At 33.1% G+C, this 25,626-nt stretch overlaps 4 protein-coding genes across 6 annotated transcripts in view; 1 reads left to right on the forward strand and 3 right to left on the reverse strand.

The window, feature by feature from the left end:
• LOC105337427 (uncharacterized) overlaps window positions 1-546 on the reverse strand; it is a 16,133-nt gene extending 15,587 nt beyond the window's left edge. Inside the window, exons 1-2 of one of the 2 annotated variants that reach the window (XM_066075167.1) lie at window positions 395-546; window positions 219-313 (exon numbers count right to left, since the gene is read on the reverse strand). In XM_066075167.1, the coding sequence (XP_065931239.1) occupies window positions 219-242 (24 nt within the window). In that variant the 5' untranslated portion in view covers window positions 243-313; window positions 395-546. The remainder of the gene's footprint in view (window positions 1-218; window positions 314-394) is intronic. The other variant, XM_034448101.2, reaches the window with a different exon arrangement.
• A 1,672-nt stretch (window positions 547-2,218) lies between these two features.
• Window positions 2,219-6,735, reverse strand: LOC105337527 (rho-associated protein kinase 1). The gene is made up of 10 exons (XM_034448109.2): window positions 6,552-6,735; window positions 5,928-6,065; window positions 5,587-5,787; window positions 4,810-4,959; window positions 4,143-4,346; window positions 3,906-4,009; window positions 3,502-3,697; window positions 3,159-3,266; window positions 2,836-2,943; window positions 2,219-2,739 (listed from the first exon to the last, which is right to left on the reverse strand). The coding sequence occupies exons 1-10, from the start codon at window positions 6,567-6,569 to the stop codon at window positions 2,440-2,442; spliced, it is 1,527 nt and encodes a 508-aa protein (XP_034304000.2). The 5' UTR covers window positions 6,570-6,735; the 3' UTR covers window positions 2,219-2,439.
• A 147-nt stretch (window positions 6,736-6,882) lies between these two features.
• Window positions 6,883-15,565, reverse strand: LOC105327933 (uncharacterized). Of its 2 annotated transcripts, none has more exons than XM_066075171.1 (8): window positions 15,431-15,565; window positions 12,484-12,631; window positions 12,030-12,242; window positions 11,641-11,888; window positions 10,373-10,571; window positions 9,489-9,578; window positions 9,267-9,365; window positions 6,883-8,226 (listed from the first exon to the last, which is right to left on the reverse strand). In XM_066075171.1, the coding sequence occupies exons 2-8, from the start codon at window positions 12,628-12,630 to the stop codon at window positions 7,966-7,968; spliced, it is 1,257 nt and encodes a 418-aa protein (XP_065931243.1). In that variant the 5' UTR covers window position 12,631; window positions 15,431-15,565; the 3' UTR covers window positions 6,883-7,965. The 2 variants fall into 2 exon arrangements, with proteins under 2 accessions (XP_065931243.1, XP_065931242.1); XM_066075170.1 differs by having other exon boundaries at window positions 9,267-9,380.
• LOC105327934 (heat shock 70 kDa protein 12B) overlaps window positions 15,444-25,626 on the forward strand; it is a 49,085-nt gene continuing 38,902 nt past the window's right edge. Inside the window, exons 1-3 of the mRNA XM_066075168.1 lie at window positions 15,444-15,582; window positions 16,815-17,172; window positions 17,911-18,153. Of these exons, the coding sequence (XP_065931240.1) occupies window positions 15,581-15,582; window positions 16,815-17,172; window positions 17,911-18,153 (603 nt within the window). The 5' untranslated portion in view covers window positions 15,444-15,580. The remainder of the gene's footprint in view (window positions 15,583-16,814; window positions 17,173-17,910; window positions 18,154-25,626) is intronic.

Here is a 25,626-nt window from a genome sequence, read left to right on the forward strand (position 1 = left end):
AAAACTACGATTCGTTAACTATAGCTAACAGTCAATAAACCTAGTATATCAACTATACAACTATGTTCACAGGGGCTTGTGTTTCAAGCACCTGTGCTATGTTTAGCTATTTTTTGTGAATTTGGTTTGCCATATAGATATACATGTAGCTTAGGTCTGGTATTTACTTGTACATGAAATAAACATGTAAACAGGAGGATAAAACAGGAAAACTCTACCTTTGTCTGACTTCGAGAAGACATTCTGAGTCGTTTTGATGAAAAACACAGTAAAGAAATGCTCCTACGAAGACATCTCGTTTGAACTGATTGATCTGGTTTTAGTCTAACGTTATAAATACCATAGAAAACGAAAGTAGAATTTCATATAGTTGTCGCATTCAATTTCAACTTACCTTACGTGATGAACCGCATGGTGTAAAACAATGCAACTACAATCAATGTATTTATTGTGTACATACCAAGCAGAGCAGCTAACAACAAGTGCCAGACACATTTACAATACACTGTACGAGTTGTCGTTACTTGTGTCAAATTAATATATGCAGAGTTATCGGCCGTTCATAAGTTAACCCAGCTTTTAGCGTTTGATTATTAAAATTTCATCATGTAATTCGTTAATGTATCATTCTTATATGTTAAATGTAGTAATAGTACTAACATGTATTTTTGTACATTTTATCACTTCTTGTATAGATTGAAAATTACTTAATCAAGAGGCTAAAGACAATTTATTTTAAAAATAAATTTCACGGTATTATCCACGGTCACTACATGGATGCTATTGTAAATATACTGAACGTGTGTAAATAAATAGGGTGCAATTTATGGTGATAATTACATTCATGCATCATTTATATTTCATCATCAACATCATCATCATCCTATATTTTATCTATATTTTACATGTACATATTTATCCCTATAACTCCCTGCCTTTTCAGTAATATGTGTCTATCAAGTAAACATTATTTAACTTAGAGCTGATATGATATAGCCTTAAACCATTTCACCTGTATGGTCACTTTCGTGCATTTGGACATGATGTTTACTACACAGCTAGCCAATAGTATGTTTTTATAATTTTTTCCTCTTTGACAGATCAGACCGGGAGCTATACAGACCTGCAGCTATGACAGACCATGCAAGGCTAAGATTCTTACGAGAAAGACCTGTTTTCTTCAAGAGACAATTTAGCTTATTTATTTATTTGTCCAACATTTAGGAAGCAGTCAGTTATAGCAAGTGTTCTATTTTTGGTATTCTTGAACTTTAATTAATACTTACATGATATTTTCTGTTAATTGCCGGTTACATTTGGCTAATTCTATTTTTTTTTTTTTAGGTTATATATCTTATTTATGAAAGAATGTAGTTTATAAAATATCCCAGTAATTCATAGTCTTGATATCTAAGCTATGATATTTTATTTCTAATATGTGAAAGGTTAGTTATATATTTAATACTTGTAGTTATAGAGAGTGCTGTAATCAGAATATTCAGCAGTTAAGCATGTGAAACCTTGTTCCATAAACAGGTGATCGTTGCAAAGTAATATTTCATGTTTATCATATTTATCTTTAAATAATGTAATATACAAAAGAGCTACATTGAAAGTTTATGTTTTTATTTAATTTTATATATTCATGAAATACATTAAGAGTTACTGCCCTTGAACACAATTTACAAAAAATATGGGAATATGCTCTATATCATTAAAGCAATATAATATTTAATTAAATAAAAACCTAATCTTTTAATGTAGCTCATATCTAGATTACATTATTTCAAGATACATATAATAAACATAAAATGAATTAAATATAAACATTAATAATTTATTTATTGTTATTTTTAATCTGAGGATATTCAAAAGGGAAATCAATAATGATATCTAAGACTTATGACACATTTAACCTGTATATTTACATTTTCCAGTGTCTTTGATTGTGGTAACACTACCTATCGATTTTGTACTATATAACCCATAATACTAATGACGCCAAATTAGGGCGCCAGCGGGGTTTGCTTATTCATATTTAAATATTTAATCGTACGATGGCTTGAAAATAAAAAGATATGAAATAAGGAATCATTCTTTGAATATTATGAGGTGATAATTTCGGTCGGGGCATGATCAAATCTATCATAAAGCCCTTCGGGCTAATGGATTTGATTACGCCCCGACCGAAATAATCACCTCATAATACTCAAAAAATGATTCCTTAATCCTTATTTAAATTAAAGAAAAAGGTCGTATTGGTATATATATTTTCTTTCCCAGTGCCAATAACCCAAGATTATTGATCCATGAAAATTAAATATTAATTTCGTTCTCTATAACTTCAACTGATCATGGTAACACATTGACAATTATAAAGATTTCAAAGATCGACTGGTAACAGGCGCTACGCAATCACACATAAACAATATTTGCTGTTTAATTTGTTTTACTAAGTTTTGTCAGCACCTGTCCTTGACATACAATGCCAGTACTGTCACCTCCACCTAACAGAAGTGCTGGCCACACACAGACATCGACAATATCTCCCTCTGATTTATACAGATTAAACTGTTTTGTGTCGACGGTATCTCCTTTCTCTGGAATTTTAATGTTCAATGGTGGATCCTGAATACACATATACCAGCAAGTGTCGACACATCTTGTCAAGTATGCTTCAAAGTCCCTCAATATTGCTTCATTGGTTGTTGTCAATGATGTGCACGACTCCCTAAACATCTAAACAAAATACGAGAACATCTTATTTCATCATCATCATCATTGACATACACAACATCATCATCATCATCATCATCTAAGATAAAATCACTTTACCCGTCGAACTTTTGGAAGGGATAGAGAATAACACTGTTTCCTTAGTTTTTGTAAGTGAACACAAGCTTCCTGGGACAAAGCGACTGAATGGTTTTGGCCCCCCACTTCCTACATGAAATAGAACAGATTTAATGAAATGTAAAAATCAATCATCTAGTTGTCAGTAATTTTGTCTGGTTTAACTGTGGATGCGATTTTACTTTCAGAGAACATCATTCCATGTTAACGAAATAACAAATGCTTTCGATTGAATTCTATGTTTCAGGGAGTAGCAATAAATACTTTTATCTGATAACTTTGAAATTAATAAAGTATTGACAAACTTCGTTCTCTTCATTCTGAGTTGATCTGAATGATAAAACGTCTGTTGTCGCGACCTGTAGATTATTCATCTGTTTCTCACTCTCTTCCTTGCAAAATTTGAATGCCATCTACCAAATTGGACATAAAATTGAAAAATGAATGTTAAAACACTAGTCTTAGTAAATATAGAAACGTTCACTTATGAACCAAAGTATTAAAAGTACTTTATTAATTTTCTTAAAATCTAGGTGAAATATTAACTAATAAAAAATGACATTATATATAATACAATGAAAAATAATTCACGACAAACAAACATAATGCAATATAAAAACATCATGCTGCAGCAAAACAAATGCTTACCAGGAGACAGCCACAGAGCTTTTCTATCCTCGCTGTCTCGTCCTCTATCTCAGATTTCAAACTGTCAAAAAGCTTGGCCCATTCGTTGTTATACACATCAGAAAACTTCTTCCCAATATCATTCACCTCATCCGAATCGTTGACATCTGCATTGCTTGAGTTTTCTGTCACTTTGAGTTTGTCCACTTCACATAGCCTTGAAACATCAAAATAAAATTGCAAGTGAAAGACAATACTCGATACCCATTCTTTTAACAACTACTTTATACCAACCATCATAGTACCCCTCGTTAAATTCGAGGAACATAATAGATATATACATGTACAAGGAACATAATAGATATATACAGTGCTTGTATGTTTTATTAAAAACAAAGCTTAGTTTAACATTAAAGAAAAATGACCTTTTTGAAAGTTCTTCAATTTCACGCGACTTTATTGCGTTCTGTCGCTCTAATTCTTCGCATTGTTCTTGTAAGTCAGTGATACCTTTTTCACTTCGTCTAGCCTATTAAGGAATGAGAGAAATTATATATTTTTTTATAAAATAAAAAAAAGGTCGTCGTGTCCAGTTCATTGTCAATAAAATTAAAAAGAAAAATCGGAAATCGGAAAAATGAAGAGAATTAATGACATGTCACCATTTGCTGTTCATCCCGTTTTAGTAGTTCAGATGAATGTAAGAGCGAACCATACTGGCACCAAGCGATTTGGCTTCCTTCGACGTTTCTCAGCATCGCTTCTTTTATTGTACGATACAAAGCTTTGTCCATATATTCAATGTTATCAAGGAATTTCTGGGCCGCTACGTCGCCATTCAAAACCCACAGCTCTTTCTCTCTTGCCTATAAACATACTCAGTGGTTAATTTGTAATAAATATGCCGAATTCATCGTATGGTCTGTCCAGTTCTTTAACATTTGTGTTGTATTTGATCATCGGTAACAAACAGCCATCCTTGCATACGCCTATTGAACGTAGACAAACTTACTTTAAGAATAAATCATGTCCAATTTCTTCGATTAAACTTAAAAAGAAATTTCACCAATCGTGTTTGAGTTTATTCTTACATGTACGCATCCATTTTATTAAACACGTGCATTTACTATAGTTTATTGCTTGATTTTCAATTTTCATATATTCAAAATAACTATAGAATTTTACTTTCTTATTGGTTGAATAAAAAAAATCATAATTCAAGAAAAAAATTAAAATAGCCCAGTTGGTCCACAATCGCTAATACGTAAACTACACTGGCCCTGAGTTTCCGACAATGGTTGTTCTTGTATTATCAGCTTATCTTTGTACCAGATCTGGATTCCGTTTCATCTGCCTCTCGTCCCCAAGCAGGTTTAGATACTCAGTATTGGCCGTTTTCAAGATTTCTTCTTCCATTCCAGTTTTCATGCATTGTAAAATGTTAGATATGTAATCTCCTGACTTGTTCAAGTGCGGATCCTTAAGCAATTAAGAAACAGTCTGCTTAGTAAAGTTTGCATAACAGTACTCCAAAATAAAAAAATGATTTTTTTTCACTCTGCAGTCTGTAGTCTGTCCCAAGTAATTGCTTCCATCACTTTTTGATGATTTTTAATAAAAATTCACATACACGTGAAAGGAGCACAGTTAAAATCGATGAAATGGAAAATATCCAAGATATCTTCATTGACACATTGACCCTTTTCACTCATAAAAGTTTACAGGAACAAAAACAATTTTCTTATGGAGATTTATAATGGGAAATGTTTACATCTTTTCTCCATTCGGAAGCACTTGGGACATTTCGCGCAATTTTTCAACGATACCATCCGGGTTTATTAATGGCTGATGCAATGCAAAATCCCCGTAGACTTTCTATTTTGGGATGTGTATTGAAGAGGGGGCGTTTCAAAACAGATAATCTGGACATTTTTCATATTAGTGGATGAACGTAGTTTGAGCACAAAGGTATTTATTATTATCGAAATATCACGTGAAAAGTGGTGGAAGCAAAAACTCGGGACAGAGTATAGTAAGGTTTGCATAACAGTACTATAAAACATGATTTTTTTTCTAATTTCACATGTTAAAAGGTGCGTGACCTACATTTTTCCGAAGAATTGTCCGTTGTCTGTTATAGACTTCCACCAAGAACACATATGTCGGCCAGACGTTTGTCAGGTCAAACACGGTTCCGGCGCTACACAGGAAGTCGTACAAAGGAAGACATATTTGTTTCTGATCGTCACTGAGGCATGCTGGGTAAATTTGTTCATTTTCCTCATAGTATGACTTAAGGGCGTCGTGCTGGTACATGCAACATTAATACAATTATTTTTTAAAACCCCCAATGTATTTTAAATATTTATCTGGCATTGGAAAAAGTTAAAACTGCATGCAACTATTGACAATATGTTTAATCACTGTAATGCTATGATTCTTTTTACCGTTTGCTTATCACTCTTTGCCAAATACCGAGCATGATCGCTTAACGTTCTGTATTGCTTGTGGGCTTTTTGGTAATGGTTTCCATCCACTTTCTTTCCAAAGGCTTTGAAAACGTCTGCTATACTTAAAAGTTTTTTCTATGTGGAAAAACAAAATTTAATTCCAAAAGAGACCAAACTTTCAACAAAATGCTTTAGTTGCACATATCATTCCTTTTCTTTATTGTCACAAACTTACAATGCTGCCAATTGAATCACATTTGTGCATGTGGATCATCCGCAAATATGTATAAATTTATTTTTTTCAATAACTTCATATACATTATGTTCTCATACTCTGCTATAGTGGGAACAATAATTATTAAAAACACTTCAATACACTTCACTTCATAATGCTTGATCGTGAAGTTTTCTAAACTTTAATCACAAAGAAGACAAAGATGTAAAAATTTTATCAGTGTCAAATATAAAAATTCCATGTATAAATAACATTTTACAATGTAATGTTATGGAATTTGTATAACACGTTAACAACAAGAGTATCTCCGATGACAACTAGGGTTTTTGCTTATCAAACTCGTAAAAGGAGAAATATATAGAAATAATTTATCACAATAACTCTACCTGTCCATGGGCATCCATCTTGATTTTCTACAATTCTCTTGTTTGTTGGTACTTAATCTCTTCTATCTAAACACTATCAGCTAGTCTGCACATTATTTATCACATAAGGTCGTACGTCAGTAGTAGGTATACTTCATCAGTTCAAGATACACTTTACGTTCAGATATCGGTAATCTGCTATGTGTGACATTTTAACTAAATGAAACTGTACATGTAAGTGAAGTCTGTAACTGAGAGGACAGTGATATTAACATGGCTCCAGAGCCCTAGAAAATCACGAATGTATGTTGATTATCCACTTCATCAACAAAATTGAAATAAAAAACATTACTACTTTAATCTTTGGTTTATTAGATACATCTAGTGCACAATAGTTGCTCAAATCACAACAGTATCTAAAACATGATGATTGGTGATAATACAAATAGCTCCAGATTCTATTAATGAAGTCTTCATTGAAGTATTGCATTGTACATACATGTAATTGTAAATCTGATATACATGCTTAAGACAACAACAGAGGACAACAACAACAACAAAGCTTAGATGGATTTAATAATGACGATAACTGTATTAAAACGTCGGAAATCATTCACAACTGTTCAACGAACATTGATTAATTCCTTTTTATCTTCATGTATGATTATTAATTTTCTTAATTTCACAGTGAGTGTGATTACTAGTAACATAAGTCCCAGACCAGGCTATATATATCTGTGAAATCAATATTGTGATTTGCAAAATACATTTTCTTGTAATCCCAAGGCGAGTGAAAAACAGTCAAAGTTTGTTTAAATTCTACCGTAAATTCTTCATCAGACAAATCGATCATCCACAAGCATGATTGTTAGGAGCCAATTGATTCCTAAGGCCATTTTACACAAATGAAACATTTATTTTATTCCAAATGGTTTTTCGAATTTCTCCTGGAAAAATACTCAGAGACAGCAAAGTGTTTGTGAAGATGGGAAATGTGTGCAATGCACAAAACGCAATACAACAACAGTATCTTTGTCTTATACAATGCTAGATAAAATACAAATATTGTCAAACACAGAAGTCTGCTTTTATAGACGGGATATTACTCTGACTGTACAAAAGTACCGCCTTTTGAGAATTCTTCAATATCAAGTATTAAGATGGTGAGTAAAGATTGATATACAAAAAAAAAAGATTGCCATACAATAAAATATACAAATAATAATTTTAAAAGAATTTCAATTCTTTTGGTAAATCAAGATGCAACATGTACAAACCAATGCTTGTTTTCTTTTGCATTATGACAAGCACATGTTGCTATGTGAATTACGATTCTTTTTCTTGCAATAAAAACCATGCTCACCCCCTGTTCACCACATTCACACTCACAAGCACACGTCCGTTTTTGGACAAGACAAACAAGTAACCGAATGTCTTACTGAGGAAGAGCAAATCCTTTAGCAATCAATGGCCCTCCCTCGTGTAGGAGCAGTGCGGGCCACACACACACTTCAGCCACACTACCCGTCTTGCTGTAGGGTTTGAAGGGACCTTCTTTATCCATTTTCTCACCATTCTTGATGAACTTAAGAACCATTGGAGGATCTTGTATGACCATATACCAGATAAGTTCAGACAAAATCTCAATATATTTGTCTATTCTTTTATCTCCTCCGCGTTTGGTAAGACCTAATTCCTGAAAAACGAAAGCATTTTTTTTATATTCAAGTGTACAAGACGTACAGAGGACGTTATAGCGAGCGCAGCTCGCCAGCGAGCTCTAAGAACCAGTGTGCGCGGGAAAAAGAACGAGCTAAACCTACAGTTCATCAAACAAAATTTTTTGTCTACGTCCCATAATGCTCTCTAATGTTTTCACCCGTGGTGCTATGCCAAAAATGGTCGACTTTTAACTCGTAATTTACGGTGACTTTAAGTTTGAAGACACGTTTTGAGTATCGCATATGCTTTGGCGAGACTCAAAAGATTTGTTACATGCTTCCATACCTTCGTATATTGATTCGAGAAACGTAAACAAAGACGAACAAAGTCATGGATGACGTCACAGTGCACTCGCGCTATATTTCCCGCGATAAATTTAGAGGTGGATCAAACATCTGTAATGAGTGTACTGGCTATTTCAGTATAGACTGCGATACCTGCCTCATTGACATATGATTTGTTTTTAATCTTTTTTTAATATAGAGATTTTATATATATATACTAGCAAGTATATACTGCCATACTTTACTGTCATATCGATCCATTTACGCTAATTGTGCATGCATGCACAGTAGGCAAGTAAGTATATGAGTAGGGAGGAAATAAACAATAGGACATTTTAAACTAAATAAAAAGGAATGAAATGAAAAAATAAACAGGTAAAAAATTATGTAGATATTGCCTATAGTCAGACCATTAAATTTAAAAGTGGGAAATACACACCTACAAACAGGTCTCTCTCTCTCTCTCTCTCTCTCTCTCTCTCTCTCTCTCTCTCTCTCTCTCTCTCTGGGTAGAGGGTTGCGCTCTATGTATCATAACCATTAAAATTAGTACCTTTGGCATACTTATTGTAGAGCAATACTCTCTCAAAAATTCTTTGACGTTCGTTGATACCTAAATAAAACTATAAGTTGACAATGATGCAAGGTATGTGTAATTCTTGCTGCGCTCGCCAGATCGGTAGCACCGTAAAACATATTATTCTGAATGTTGAAATGCTAATGAACATACTTTTTGGACTGATTTTAATGCGTGATGCCCCTGTGTTTTGACTAAATCTCTAATGATTCCTTCTGTTCCATTGAGTGGTACTTCCCGATGAGAGGCTGGCTGCAACGACGTCGACTTTATGTAATTAGATGAAGGGTATTACTATTGCATAAAGAGTATTCCAATGGGTCTAACCTTAAACTGGGTATTGAAATTTGACATACATGTATGCATGATATATACCTGAAATGGACACATAATCACTTTAGATGTTTCACTTGCTAGTTTTTGCATCAGTTCTCCAACACTCTTCTGCATAAACCCGTAAATACTCTAAAAGGTAAACAAATATAATACAATTTTCTGCTGTCGAAACATCGCTTAAAAGCATCAGTCTCACGTCATATTACATACACTGTATTGTCACACCAATCTTTCAAATTTTAAATTATAGTGCAACATTAAGAAAACAAAACTTGGTTAACTGAGAACAATTATTTTCCTCTATAGTATGAACAATTGACTGAATGTCAGATCGATTATCACATCCGCCATACAATAGCCTTCCTGCTAAGAGATCTTTTGATTGTTGCAACTCCACTTTCTTTTGACGTTCAAAGAGCTCAACAACTTTTATGCGCCCTGACCCTACTAATAACATGATAATCATTGCTGAGTTACAATTATTTTAACTGTTGGAAAGTAAATTCTGCAGGAAAAAGCAATGAATGTTTACATTTCCAAAACCATTTGTATATTTTATTTTATTTAGGTAATTAGATATATATGGAATAAAAATTTAGCTCAGCTGGTCGTTCTCCTTTTAATGCGATTGATGAGAAAACAACAAGATGGAATTACAACTGTTTTCATTAGTCAAAATGCAAAATCTAACGGAGTCATTCCGAAAACTAAAGTGGAAGAGGAAGGAGATAAAATGGGTGTATGTTCTACACCCCCCCCCCCCCCCCCCCCCCGGAAAAGGTTCAGGCTATAACTAGTGTTCTCGAGAGGAGAGAATAGATCTAGAAAACCGAAAAAAGGATTGCTCAAATAACCGTTTGTACATGTTATAGCAATATGATTACATGTATGCATACATTGCATATATAAAATTAAACAGTTACCTGAACTATGTGTGACAATTCTGTGACAGTTTCTTTCTCCTGTTTTCCTTTCGCCTTCAGGGCTTCAAACGCTTCAGACCACTGGTCATCATAGACCTGAGAAAACCTCTCTCCTAACTTTGTTGGCCTGTTTCCGTCGCTCAAATCGGTGATGTTTGGATTTCCTTGTATTAACTGTTGACTTGCAATCCGACTCAGCCTATTACAAAAAATAAAGGAGATGGATGCATTTACATATTTTACGTGTTTATAAATATTTCACATTATAATAAAACCAGTTTTAAAAATCATTTTATTGTACCAAAACCGAACAAGAATATTCAAAAGTCATTTGTACCATATGCTGTAAAACAGTGAAATTCATAAAATATTGAAGACAGCAGAGATCGCCATTAATAAATGTAGCCTAAAATTCGATCAATCGTGAACTAATTTACGAATTAATGTCAAAAGTTTAAAACAAGACATCAATTTAAGGAACGATGAAATAATTTCATTAATCATATGTATTTAATTTGAATAAAGGATGCGATTTAGTAAGCTGAATAATGCATTTAAGGTATTCAATGTATAATGAATGGATTTTGAACAATTTTGATTCATTTTAAACTAGTTAAATATTTATTGCTAGATTACAATGCAAGTGAAATAAACTAAATTCACATGACTAACAACATATAAGAAGCCGGCCATTTTGCACCTTGAAATTTTTTAAAGAGTTATCTTCCCTTGATGAATAACAGAAAATTTTAATTTCGTCAAGATATCTGCGGTATAATATTTATTTTATTTCATATTTTAATAGAGAGAAAATTTATGCATGTATTAACCAAGAGAGTTTTATAAATTTTAAGTTACTTTTTACAATATCTAAATAAAACATACATTGCCCATAGACATCAATGCAAAACTTAAGGTGTAAGTAGTTGGACCATAATCAAAATTTTGAAAATTGCTTTGGTGGAGTATTTTTATTTCATAACACCTTCAAAATGATATCATGATTTTAAAAATCGGACCATTAATTTATTAGGTACAAAATGTGGTTGTTATACATTGAATACCTTAAAGCAATTGTAAAAAGTAAACGCGTCTCGCATATTACTAACGGACGAATGAATGAAAAGTATATAGTCAGATCGTGATAAGATCTATTCATTGTTTATAAGATTCTTAAAAGAAATATTTGAGAAAAAACTCAATGGATGTACCAGTAAATATAAACCGCTAGTCAAGTATTGCTGCTTAATTACAACATAGATCTATACCTTGTCGTTAATTCTTCTATTCTCTTTTCCTTCTCCTCTAGTTGATTTCTTTGATTAGCTGTTTCTGACCCCAGGTTATTAATTTTTTTATTAAGTTTTTGGATTTTCTCCTCGTAACTTTGAATCTTCTCCTCGTAACTTTCCTGCATATGTTTCCAGTCACTAGATTTTGGATGATTCTGATGAATTGTACTTATGTCAGGTTGCCGCGGTGAAAGAACTCGATCACCATTTAATTTGGGAGTATTCTGGGACGATATTTGAAAATACGATTGTTTACGAACATTTTATTAACACATATTTAGCTTTGATTTGAATAGACATATATATTTTATCAATTCTCAGTAAATTCAACAATTTGTTGGTGACTACGGAGCGATTTTTCTTACCTGAATTTTTCTAGCGCCGTTGTCCATTTGACCCTTATTTATGAACTCATTACACTTCAACATCAACGAATAACTGCTCCATACATTCCCTTTTCCAAATCCTTCACCAAATTGTTGTAAAATGATGTATAGATGTATAGAAGAGTCTTCTACCATATTCGGTTTGAATGAAGTTTTTGTAATAGCACTTGTTTGACTTTTAAAGAGCATAAACTGGAAAATAAATTGTTATAATTTGTATAATTATGTTTCAACGCATCTTCATTTTCTTCATCTTGTTATTTTACATTGAAATCAATGTAAAAGTATTTTTTTTTAAACCTTTAAGTTACTTGATTAATCGCACTTTGATTACAGTACATTAATCTAACATTAATGCAATGTCATAATTATACAGTTTATATGCGTTAGGAAAATCACACATATTCCATTATTTGAATTTTCAATTATTTACTTTATCATTGTTGTTAACTTTTAAATAGTCTGTTGTTCCTTTTAGCTCGGCATACTCCTTTTCTGCAGATGTTTGTATAACTAGATTACATTTACTTCTCTTAGCTAAATCCAATGCTTTCTGAATTTGAGACACTTTTGAAGCCATTCTGTAACAACAAAAAATTAAAATTCTTTAATATATATTATTGTAATCAGCAGTACATACGATAAAACGATAAATGCCTAGCATGTTCTACTGTCGACTGTGGGACAGGTCCACATTTGACAGTTGACACTTAACGAGGCCGGGTCTAATTTGTTCTGCCCTAGATTTTTGAATGAAATTTTTTACATGAATTTCTACTGATTTAATTATTATTTTAAGATAAAAAAATAAGACATTTACCACACCGTTTGTTTAAGGGGTCATCTCAAAGTTTGTTAATTTTTAACATAGGACCCTATGGGATTTTGCTTGAAATGTATAAATTTTGCACATTTTTTACATTTTTTTTAAACTTCTGCCCTAGGGATTTCTTTTTCAGTTCTACATATTAAAGATATTGCTAAAAGGCATCAAATAGTCAAATAAAAAAAACCTTTTACCTCCTGGTTTGTTCCAGGGGTCTTATGAAAGTTGTTTTTTGTAAGCCCCATTTCCCAGATTTGTCGGATTATGGCTATTTTTTATTTAACAAAGGCGGAAATGGTGATCTTTATAGTATTATTAAAACATTTAGACATATTTAAGTAATAAATAACTATATAACATCACATATTAAAGGGTCATTAATGTAGAATACATGGTTACTGTTTTGAAGTATATGAATTATGCTATATTTAGGCGGGTTAAGAAAACGTGACAGAGGGCTAGGCTTGCTGAACCCTCTTCACGTTTTCTACCCGAGCCCAAATAAAGCTTATACTTCGAGACATTTATGTTTATTCCACAATATTATATCAATTTTACGCATCAAACGAGCTATTTTCAACAAATTTCGCTGAATATCTGCAGTTGAAACTATCACGCCATGGCGTCAACAAAGCAAAAAGATGACGTCACAATACAAATGAAACGCTGCGCGAAAGCATGCGTACTCGTTCTGTACTCGGCCTCGTTAAATCTTTTCCGTAACATAATCTACTGTCGACCGGGGAACAGGTCCATGTTGGACAGTTGACACTTTTCATAACATGTTAATCCTTTCGATAGTTCTCAGGGAATGTATATTCCTTTACATAGACGCTGTTAGTACTTGGTGAAACCAAATTCAATGTTTTCAAAATGGAGTATCAAATAATCAACAGTTTTAAAGCTTTATATAAGGTTAAAGACTATCTAAAATCTAATTGGTTGAAGACTCCCCCTTCTTGTGTAAACTAATATTAAATTGAGATGTTGAAATGCATGCAACAGGTTTTGTGCATGTAAAAGATGAAAAAAAAACTTAGTATATTGCATAATGGCACGAAAACCATCTGCAATATGCAAATTGTAAACCCCGAAAACTAATAAAGGAATTAGGTAATAAAACAATTATTTAATGCTTGACCAGTCAATAGACCAGAATTTTTTCCGTTGGTGCAGGGAACAGCTCAGTATGATCTATTGCCCTCGGCCGTTGGCCTCGGGCAATAGATCATATTGAGCTGTTCCCTGCACCTCGGGGAAAAATATTCTAGTCTATTGACTGGTCAAGCATAAAATAATTGTATACTGTCGACTGGAGGCCAGGTCCACGTTTGACACTTGGCACTTTCCCTTTCACGTTCTACTGTCGACCGAGGTACAAGTGATATGTAAACAAAGAATACAATTACTGACTGTCAGTTTTTTGTGGTAGACAGTAGATAAGAATCGAAACTGTAAACCGCCAACCATATAGGGCTGTATTTAGTGTATGCATAGGGAATTCCTACCTATGAGCTGTATAGCTGTTGACCAATAAAGAAAATGTACTACAATGCCTTTATTAGCGGAATGATACTAAGAACTGTACTCGTCAAATACCAATCAAATCAGTCCATGAGCGGATCTAGAGGGGGTTAGGGGGTCCGCCCCGTGTTAAATTCAAATTTCTTTAAATTACATTATGAAATAACCAAAAATATGCTTCGCCCCCCCCCCCCCCCGCAAACTCAAATAACCGTCGGACCCCCCCCCCCCTTGAAAAATTTTCTGGATCCGCGCATGCAGATGAGTTTATTTTGGCTTTTGATTCTAAAACAGATTTTGGAACCCCTCTCATTACTTAGTTGGCGCATAGTCGTTATTGAGTTGTTAACATGTACACATGCAATATTACATTTTATGCGTGTTCACAGAACACAATCACTAAAACAGTAACTTTTATATTGAACTATAAAAAATAACAAATTATGAAATAACCTTGCGATGGCCTTTTTGTATGAAATCACGAAAGGGGGGGGGGGGGAGACGTGGTCTCCAGATATTTTTATGTTTAGAATATTAAGAACCTTCTGTAACTGGATGATTTCATAGTAATGTGTCAAAATCTTTCTGTTTTTAATGATCACAATGATCAAGATTTTATTGTCAGTCGTCGAGTTATATGAGCGATACAGAGCACACAATTCTTTGTTATGTACACAAAGCTTACTAGGTAATATTTTTGTTTACAGTTTGCATGTTGACAAAAAATTTCCAGGTTTTAGACTTAAAATAACTTTTTACGGTATGTTGATCCAACATAAACAAAAACAAGACACAATAACAAACAATTGTGAGCTCTGTATCTGGCTTATAACTCTATGACTGACACTCAAATTTCGGTTGACCATTAGATATGCATTACTAAACTATTGTAAACAATAAAAATGAACATGCATGCACTTCTGTTTTGGTCTGTATAGTTACGCGTATACGTCGTTAATGAAAGCGGTTTTCTAGGCCTACAAGAAAAGGTTACTTATATTGTAAAAGATAAAAAAATCCATTTACTTACTTATGTTATAGTTTCAAAGAAGAAAAATGGTTAAATAGATTACTCGCATGTCACTACCCGGGAAGCCATTTGTAAACATGCGTCAAAACGAAAGTAGCCAAGATTGTTGTGAATCGATCATGGCTACCACCAGAAGCTCTTATTCTCCTAATGTAAGTTTTCAAGTTTATGAACAAGTAAAAATCACAGTTATATAACACATGTATGCGCTTGTTTTGGATAAAGTTTACCCCAGATTGTTTATAGTACTATACTATGGGGTAAACGTTAAACAAAGAAACATAAGCCTATTCGTCAGTTTATAGCTGTTCAACAATGGCATTATTAAGACTAATAAGTGCTATAATTGAACAATATTGAACAATCAACTTAAGAATAAAAGAACTGTAAAACAACACAAGGAACGTTTAATTATTCTTATGTGTTACAAATGGCGTCATGGACAGGATTTAAACAAAAATACTTTTTCATTTCCAAATCTTGACTTTTATAAAAAATGTAAATGTGAATCTCGAACCCGATGTTAAATATACTTTGCCCTCTTACAATATCTTGGCCAAAAAGTTCCTATTTGAACAGTCTATGAATATTGAGAGCTTCTCTTAGCGAATTGGAAGAAATAAGGTCAATATCTGACAACTTGTTTTGATGAGCGAACCACAGACAATTATAACATCCCACAGCAGAAAAGTCCAAGTTCTTGTTAAAACGCCCCCCCCCCCCCCAACACACACACAAACACACTGACTACGCTGCAAGATAAAAGCAAATATATGTATCATGATTGTGATTTTGAAATAGATTTTAATGTAAAATATTATATTGTGCAATTTGTATTCACACCCACCAAGTAAATATAAAACTCAAAATATGACACACTTGTTTTCCCTTTGACATCCTGTTGTTTTAATAACCACATAATTATTTTCATTATTTCGCGCAATTTAAAGAAGAAATACTATATTAGTATATCTAAAATGAACCGACTCAAAGAATTTAACATAGCATCATGTCGGATGACCTTAAACACTTCTGATCAAGTTTCCCATTGTCTTTAGTTGTCGGTGTTCACTATTTCATCCTCTACAAAAAAATAGAGGGCCAAAGTTCAGCATAGGATTAAACACGTAAATTTATTTTTAAAAGTTCTTTAGAAGAATATTAGAAGAACACCGCGTGTCAGAATGACCCAACACATTGTTAGGAAAATGGGAAAAATGGATTAAGCAACAGGAATTTTGTCTACAATGTATCTAAGCAATCTTCTAAGAAAGTTCAAGATTACTTGAGTTGTATGGTAGTTTTATATAGATTGTATTAAGCTTCTTAGGAAATTTTGTAAAATTTCTTCAAGATAAACTTGTATTTCTTGGATATCTACTAGGTGGGATGTTTGTAACAGGCAAAATAAAGTTTTCATGATGGCTGCATCGTCAGACGAGAGGTTCAAGATGCTGGTGGCTGCCCTAGACTTTGGTACAACATACTCTGGCTATGCCTTTTCCTTCAAGGCTGATTACACAGATGACCCTTCTAAAATTACTGCTAACACGACGTGGACGACCGGAAGCAAGAGTCTATTCTCCCAGAAAACCCCGACTTGTCTTCTGCTGCGTCCTGACCAAACATTTCACTCGTTTGGATTCGAGGCCGAGGAGCACTATTCAAGTCTTGTCGACAAGGATGAGCATCACTCGTGGTACTACTTCCGCAGGTTCAAGATGCTTCTGCATAATAACATGGTATGGAAATTTTTTTTTGTGGCCTATTTATTTTTTCTAGGAGGCTAGATGGTCAATAAATTAACCATCAGATCTACCTTAACATTTAGATTTGATTTTAAAAGTCCAGATATTTTTAAAGCTTTAAAATTTGACTATTATCCTATATCTTTATATACAAACCTCTCCTTCTAAAGGAAAGTATAGTCCAAAAATAGCTACGGCCATCCAGCCCTCTTAATATCCCATTAGCCTTTTCTATATTAATTCATTTTGTACAATTAGTATCTACATGCACTAAACCACCAAAAAGAAAAAGAAATCGCTTTTCTACTTATAGTTATCCTGCGCCAAGATTTATATTCCCTTATAAACTACATTATATAAATAGTGCCTGTTTGGGAGGGTAACAGTTGAAATTGACACCCCGAGAAAACCATTGCCAACCGACGCGAAGCGTTGAGGGGTGTCCATTTCAAATGTTATCCTCACAAACAGGCAGTATTTATTTTGTTATACTGAATGTCTTAATTTTAAAGAAAACATCACTGCTTTTAGATAGGAATAATGTGAATTCTAAGGCGAACCGTACGCGCATGATTTTCGCGCATGTAACAATTCGTAATGTTACCCGTTGCTAAGTGCGTTGCTAACGCTGAGGGTAATAGAACAGATTATGAACTGCGTCTAAACCAATCAGATTTCAGTATTTAGCATGAAAGTATAACAATCTTAGAATGTGTGGCATTATTTTTGAAGGAGCTAACACGCGACACAAAAGTCCGCGATGAGAGTCGAGAGAAGGGGAAGGAACTCCCTGCCCTAGATGTGTTTGTCCATTCCATACGATATCTGAAAAACCATCTTTTAAACCACCTGAAAAAGAAAAGTGTGGCCAACTTAATTGGAGGAGAAGGTGATGAATATATCCACTGGGTTCTGACTATTCCCGCGATATGGAATGATAGGGCTAAACAGTTCATGAGAGAGGCTGCGAAAAAGGTAAATTTTACTAATAGTGTAGGTCTGTAGTGTGATATGAACATAACAGAATAAAATTTATTTCCAAATTTGGGCCTCATGGGCCATGCGATACAATTATGATTACATATAAATACACAGAACAGTTAAGTACAACTTACATGTAAATTATTGGCTCACTTTTCAGTTTAATTAGTAACGTAATGATCCATTTATAAGAGACGGAGTCATATTAATTATATATACTCAATTTTGCTCAAAGCATCTATATATATATATATATATATATATATATATATATATATATATATATATATATATATATATATATATATAGATAAAAATTAAATAAGAAAACACGAAAAACGTTCAATATAGCTTAAGCGCTTTCATTTTAAAATCTTCAGAAGCTATATATATATATATATATATATATATATATATATATATATATATATATATATATATATATATATATATATATATATATATATATATATATATATATATATATATATATATATATATATATATATATATATATATACACACACACACACACACACACACACACACACACATACGCGTAAGAACCTTCAAGTTGGGACCTCTAACGTAACACAGGCGAATGGGAACCCCCTTTTCTAGCTGGTATTTTGCAATGGTTTTTCTGCTACGTATTTATTTTACTATTACTATTGACATGTGCTATTTGAAATTTTGATTTCACAAGTATTTAATAATAAGACAAAACACCTGCAAGTGAGGATTTCCGGTTCAGATACATCCTGCCTACTAAAGACCACAAGATACACAAGATCAATTGAGGACACCTTATACACAGTGGTAACTGAGAACATTACAGGAACGAGACTTTCTGTGGAGTTATTTGGCCTTTTATTAGTTGTACTTTTAATAATGGCCATGTCTTATAAATGAGACAAAGTGCGAGCAACGCATCTGTCTTTGAGCAAAATAAAAAAAAAAATTAAATGCGTTGCTTTCCGTGAAATACTAACACTTTTAAATAAAACCAATGGTTTTGTATACAGCTAGTGTATGTCAATGAAATGACTTAAGTTTTCTCGGTTTGACCTCTATTTTCGCAAAGGTAATCATAGTCAAAATGCAAAATTTTGATCTGTCATGATATCCGCGTTTTAAATATTCTATGATAAATAAAAGTAAAAACAATAGAATTTTACTGGCCTTCTAATCTTTTTACTTATCAACGCAAATTTTAAAAACATTATATATCTGTATATTTTGACAGAACTATTGATACCTATTCTTGATAAAATCAATTCTTTCTAAATAATGATATGTAAACACCTATGTCCTTTACTAAGATTGCATTGGATCATGTTTGTCGTATAAATATGACTTTATTCGTACGCACAAACTGCAATCTATCAACGTTGTTTTACAATAATATCAAATAATACTTTCATCAGTCATTGTAATAAAAACAAAATAATATGTAGACAGTTGATTAATACAGTGCAAGAAAAGTAACAAATACGCCGTAAATCATCTACTAATGAGTACTGTAATTACATAGTCAAACTAATACACATCAAATGAGGACTTTGATACACACTGTCAACCGAGGTCATATTGATACACATACCGTCAAATGGGGACTTTGACATACACACCGTCAACAGAGGTCATATTGATACACATACCGTCAAATGGGGACTTTGATATACACACCGTCAACAGAGGTCATATTGATACACACACCGTCAAATGGGGACTTTGATATACACACCGTCAACAGAGGTCATATTGATACACATACCTTCAAATGGGGACCTTGATATACACACCGTCAAATGAGGACTTTGATATACACACTGTCAACCGAGATCATATTGATACACACACCGTCAAATGGGGACTTTGATATACACACTGTCAACAGAGGTCAAATTGATACACACACCGTCAAATGGGGACTAAAACAAACGAATGCTGAACGAATGAAGAACGAACAGACTGTGAACGGTATATGAATGCTAAACGGAATTTGGTGAGCGCTTAGTGAACAATGATTATACGGAGCGTGCGAACGAAGGACAGACTCTAGCGCTTGGGACGGTGAACGTACGATAAACGCTAGATGAACGATTGATTTGGAATACATCGGGCGTTTTAATTGATTGTACATATGTTATAATTATGAAAAGATAGATAGATCGCATTTAAGAGGGCTTGATGGTAGTGGCCATTTTTAGACTTTATTAATTTCCTAGGGAGAAGAGCTATGTATAAAGATATAGAAAACTAGAGCAGAGCTCGTGGCAAAGCCACGAGTAGGTCTTCCGTTGTTGCTGTGAGTTGAAAATATATGTGATATGGTGTCATACGATTATAATTACTTAACTTTCAGTTCTGCTTTTGTTATAAAAACGTGTTGTGATTGAAAGCCTGCATATAAAACGTGTTTTGAAAAAGAAAATGTTTTAGGAAAACTATTTGTCGCACACAGTTTATGTAATCGTAACAAACATTATCTAAAAAATGAGATATTTAATGGCGAGTTACATTTTCAGAGAATAGCAAGCATTGTTATAAACAGTATGTACTCATGTGTCATGTCAGGAATTGTGGTTTTTTTTTAAACCGAGCCCGTTTACAAAACACGTAACCTTTACTCTAAGATAACTTCTTTATTTAAATATTTCTAAATTTATGAAGACAATGTGCAATTTAGAATTGTTGCGTGCTGACAAAATTTACAGACCTTGAAACGTACTACTACACCAAAAAAGCGTGCGACTTACGTGCGAGAAACGTTTCGTGTTAACCGTTTAGCGTTTCGTGTGAATCGTGAAGCGTTTCGTGTAAACCGTTTAGCGTTTCGGACAAAGCGTGCAGAGTTTCGGTCAAAGCGTGTAAATCGTTTCGAGCAAAGCGTGCGAGAACCATGTGAAACGTTCATCAGATTTTATTCGGAACTCTCTGACAATTTGTTTCAAAATGGCGCCCGTGTTTTACATTACATGTACTTTAAACTGTTTGTGATTGGCAAAACTCTTTTGTAGGTATTTTCATGAAAAAAAATCTAGAAGAAATGATATACTTATCATTTTACAAAATTTAATTTATTTTTAACAAACAAAAGAAAGGTATATGTATTAAAAGACGACTAGTTACAGAGTACATGTATATATAACGTTTTTATACGATGTTTCAGTACTGGTACATGTACAGTCGTTTTACCGGTAACGAATATTTGCCAATATCGAATAATTTTTAGAAAAATTATTGGTTGAAGACGAAGTTGAGGTTTTAAAAAATCCTAGCTAGGTAATTATAAAACAGAAATAAATATTCTATCAGTGCGTGAAGTTGTTTGCCATTTGTACGATTATTTACCGAATTGTTTACAAATTAAAAATGTGACCCACATATGAGCTGCCGGAAGTTCAAAGCAGAAAAAACGAAAGTGTGAAAACAATTAAGCCTTACTATGAAAATAAGTTTGTTATTGATCCCTATTAACGAGGCCGGGTCTAATTTTTTCTGCCCTAGATTTTTGAATGAATATTTTTACATGAATTTCTACTGAGATAATTATTATTTTAAGATAAAAAAAATAAAACATTTACCACATCGTTTGTTTATGGGGTCATCTCAAAGTTTGTTAATTTTTAACATAGGACCCTATGGGATTTTGCTTGAAATGTACCAATTTTGCACATTTTTTACATTTTTTTTAACTTCTGCCCTAGGGATTTCTTTATCTGTTCTACACATTAAAGTTATTGCTAAAAGGCATCAAATGGTGAAATAAAAAAACCCTTTTACCTCCTGGTTTGTTCCAGGGGTCTTATCAAAGTTGATTTTTGTATGCCCAATTTCCCAGATTTGTCAGATAATGGCTAGTTTTTATTTGATAAAGGCGGAAATGGTGATCTTTAAAGTATTATTAGAACATTCAGATATATCTAAGTAATAAATAAATACATAACATCACATAATAAGGGTCATTAATATAAAATACATGGTTACTGTCTTGAAATATATGAATTAAGCTATATTTAGGTGGGTTAAGAAAACGTGACAGAGGGCTAGGCTTGCAGAACCCTCTTCACGTTTTCGACCCAAGCCCAGATATAGCTTATACTTCGAGACATTTATGTTTATTCCACAATATAACATTAATTTTACGCATCAAACGAGCTATTTTCAACAAATTTCGCTGAATATCTGCAGTTGAAACTATCACGCCATGGCGTTAACCAAGCAAAAAGATGACGTCACAATACAAATGAAACGCTGCGCGAAAGCGTGCGTACTCGTTCTGTACTCGGCCTCGTTAAGTGGATAATTAGTAAAATTTAATATAATTCATTTAAAAAGATAATGCATCATATCAAATTATAATGGAGCTTTGAATGAAATTACGACTTCAAATAGAACCACGTGTAGTTTTCCTATATAGTTTCGGTTCTTTGCGACAGAAGTATTATTTGGCTGCATATATTGATAGATATACGGGAAAAACAAAGGAAAATGGCAACTACTTATCATCAATTACTATTATAAAGTGTTTTTATGAAAATTCAACATTGTAAAGTAACGCAAATGAAAACTGTTCAAGTCCGGTTTCAATTTGACGGGGAAACGGTATGATGAAAATAACGATCATGTTATTTGTTTAAATGACATATTCCCACAATTGTTTTCCTTCTTCATTTATAAGTCCATTAACATGTACCTCTAGTATATTTTGGAAATTAATTCGCCTCAAAATATTCGGCCAGAAGTGATAAAGGGCGCTTAATTCGATACTGGGAAACGAATTCGAAACTAGGAAAATGGAGGGGGTGTTGAAATTACTGTCTCCGTAATTCATCCTTTATATTTTCGGAAGTTTTATACTACAATTATTTAGAAGGACAAAGAAACGCGATTTAAACAAAAAATAAAAACATTTGTAATTCCGATAATAATAGTTGCATGCACGACGAAACCGCATGCTGATTCGTTACCGGTAAAATGACTGTACAATATTAAAATTCGCTATATTAAAAAATATTAAATACGGTTAGCAAAACATGATTTCTGTTGGAACAAGCCGTAATCAACTTTAACTTACACGAGCATGGTTTGATAAGCATGTATTTTTTTTTTTATTTATTGACATCGATAACTCTTACTGAGACCATTCGGCTTTGCGCAAGCGGCACACATAACCTCGGGGGTGAGACCTGCACCTGGCTGAACCTGTCAATCAAACTCTGTGTATTTGTTTTCATTGGATGGTCAAGCGTCTCTTTTTTTGTCAATAGCCAATGGAAAATTTATGACTTCAAGGTATTCGGAATCAGCATTTGATGAAGCACACAATTTAAATGATAGTAAACTTATTAATTATATGAACAAAATTAAATGTAAACATAGAATTAACATACTGATCATTTCTATGAATTGCGGGAAGTAAGTTCTTTGGAATCCCGATTATAGATTTTTTTACAAGTAATCATTTTAATTATTTAAACCACTGTTGACGGAAAACAAGAGGTCTTAAAAGTAATTAACGCACAGGGATTTGCCTACAATGTACACAGTCATGCAATTAATTATTATGGGAATCTTTACGTATGGTACTTAATTCAAATAGATCATGATAATCTATACACTGTACGCCGTTATACATGTAAGGAGCGCCGGTAATAAATACGAAGATTGAGTCAAAAATTTAAATCATTTTTATTTCTTGTTCTTTTCAATACAATGTTAAATTACTTTGAAAAAAAATCCAAAATAGTAATTACAACTTTCTTTTTTGTTTAATCATTTCAATTTTTTCTGAGGTACATGAGTATGTAAAGGACATATTTATTTACGCAAATGGTACGACATAGAAAAAAAATTATCGGATGTTTGTATAACATTGTTTCCTAACGAATGTGACTAATTTAATTTTAAATATTTTTCAACATTATGAATGTTAATAATATCAGATTTATTTACTGTTTGTATTTTTACATCGTTACCTCTAAAACCAATAAAAATACTAATGTTAGAAGAAAAATCAAATCCCGCCGAATACTGAAAAACCGATTTCAGTTTGTAATCATACGGATTTTATTTTTGGTATTGACTATTGAGTTACGGTAACATTTTTTGTGGATGATTTTTTTATTTATTATTTTATGTAGTAAAAGCACCATTCCAACTGTTACTCAATTACATAAGAATTGATGACCCGGGGCTATATATGTTCTGAGCTGTAGTGACACAAGATTCTCGGTCGCACGTGGCGATTCAATTTTAAACACAGACTGACCGAATGAACAAACGGGTGGGAAAGTGAAACAAAATGTTACACATAAGAAGAAGCCACTAAAAATGATTTTCGACAGATCTTGATATCGTTTCGCCAATCAAAAAAAAAAAAAATACCAGCGCGAGCTCCTGTCAGCGGGCCGGGAGGAGGGGGGGGGGGGGGAGCAGCAATGAGTTCGCTTCCACAATGAAACGTATACATGTAGAAAAACTACAGAAGTGATTAATATGTGACCGATAGAATCTAATCCAAAGTTGTTTAAAACTCATGTGAATATTCTTTTAAATATTCATCGAATGCCTCAACTCTGGACATTCTTTTATCGTGCTAGCACATACCGCAAACATTGATTATAATTTGATTTGATTTTTAAACCACCTTAATTGTACGCTCTCGTATACATCAATGCTTAATCAACTGTACAAGTAAAATAAATTTATCTTTTCATCTTAAACCAATATAATAGTTGAAAACATAACTAGTAGGCTAATTGTTCGAGAACAATTAGAGGTCTTTCCACCTAATATTTTAATGAATTGCTAGATTGCTCTATAAGATTTACAAAACATTACTATACCTATGATATATGTTGTACTATAAAATGGGAAAACCACAAGGCCATTAATTGATAAATGGTTTTAAAAGAGATTTTTTATTTTTATTATTATCAAGCCATTTTTTTTAAAAATTCCATGTTGTATATATCGGTAAAGATTTATCTAATTACTTTTCTGAATTTTTTTCCACTTACTATGAACAAAACTGAGCCAAGTGAATATTCTTTACACAATCGTATAAACAGTAAAGCTAACAATAGAAGAGAGTGTTCTACAGGCTAGCTGTCTTTGTACAAAATGAATAACAAGTTCCACTTGAGTAGCCACAGGACTTGATGTGATACCTGGCTGACCCAATTGAATACCTTATTGCGCAATCCAGCAAGCTATTGAAACCCTTACTATAATTCTGTATTTCAAATGATATGAAAATTCATTAATTAAAAGACTTCTAAATGACGTTGACCTTTGACCTTTATGTCATTTTGTTTGGCCAAGGTAGACGCTTCTATTCCAAGTGGTCCGAAGTCTGTACGACAAATAATAAAAAAGTTGGAAATGATTTTATAGAAAATTAAAAACTTTCAGGGGGAATAACTACTAGAAGAGGGCCTCAGATCCTTTCGGTATGAA

This window comes from Magallana gigas, chromosome 2 (genome assembly GCF_963853765.1).
Source record: "Magallana gigas chromosome 2, xbMagGiga1.1, whole genome shotgun sequence".
Lineage (NCBI taxonomy): Eukaryota > Metazoa > Mollusca > Bivalvia > Ostreida > Ostreidae > Magallana > Magallana gigas.

Coding starts and splice junctions, on each gene's coding strand:
- LOC105337527 (XM_034448109.2), bottom strand. Junction 4,960..5,586: donor GGACAATTCTTCGGAAAAAT/GTAGGTCACGCA, acceptor TAATTGCTTAAG/GATCCGCACTTGAACAAGTC. Junction 2,944..3,158: donor CTCAGAATGAAGAGAACGAA/GTTTGTCAATAC, acceptor TATTTCATGTAG/GAAGTGGGGGGCCAAAACCA.
- LOC105327933 (XM_066075170.1), bottom strand. CDS start 12,630: ATGGCTTCAAAAGTGTCTCAAATTCAGAAAGCATTGGATTTAGCTAAG. Junction 10,572..11,640: donor ATAGAAGAATTAACGACAAG/GTATAGATCTAT, acceptor TTTTTGTAATAG/GCTGAGTCGGATTGCAAGTC. Junction 8,227..9,266: donor CATTAAAATCAGTCCAAAAA/GTATGTTCATTA, acceptor TTCGTTTTTCAG/GAATTAGGTCTTACCAAACG.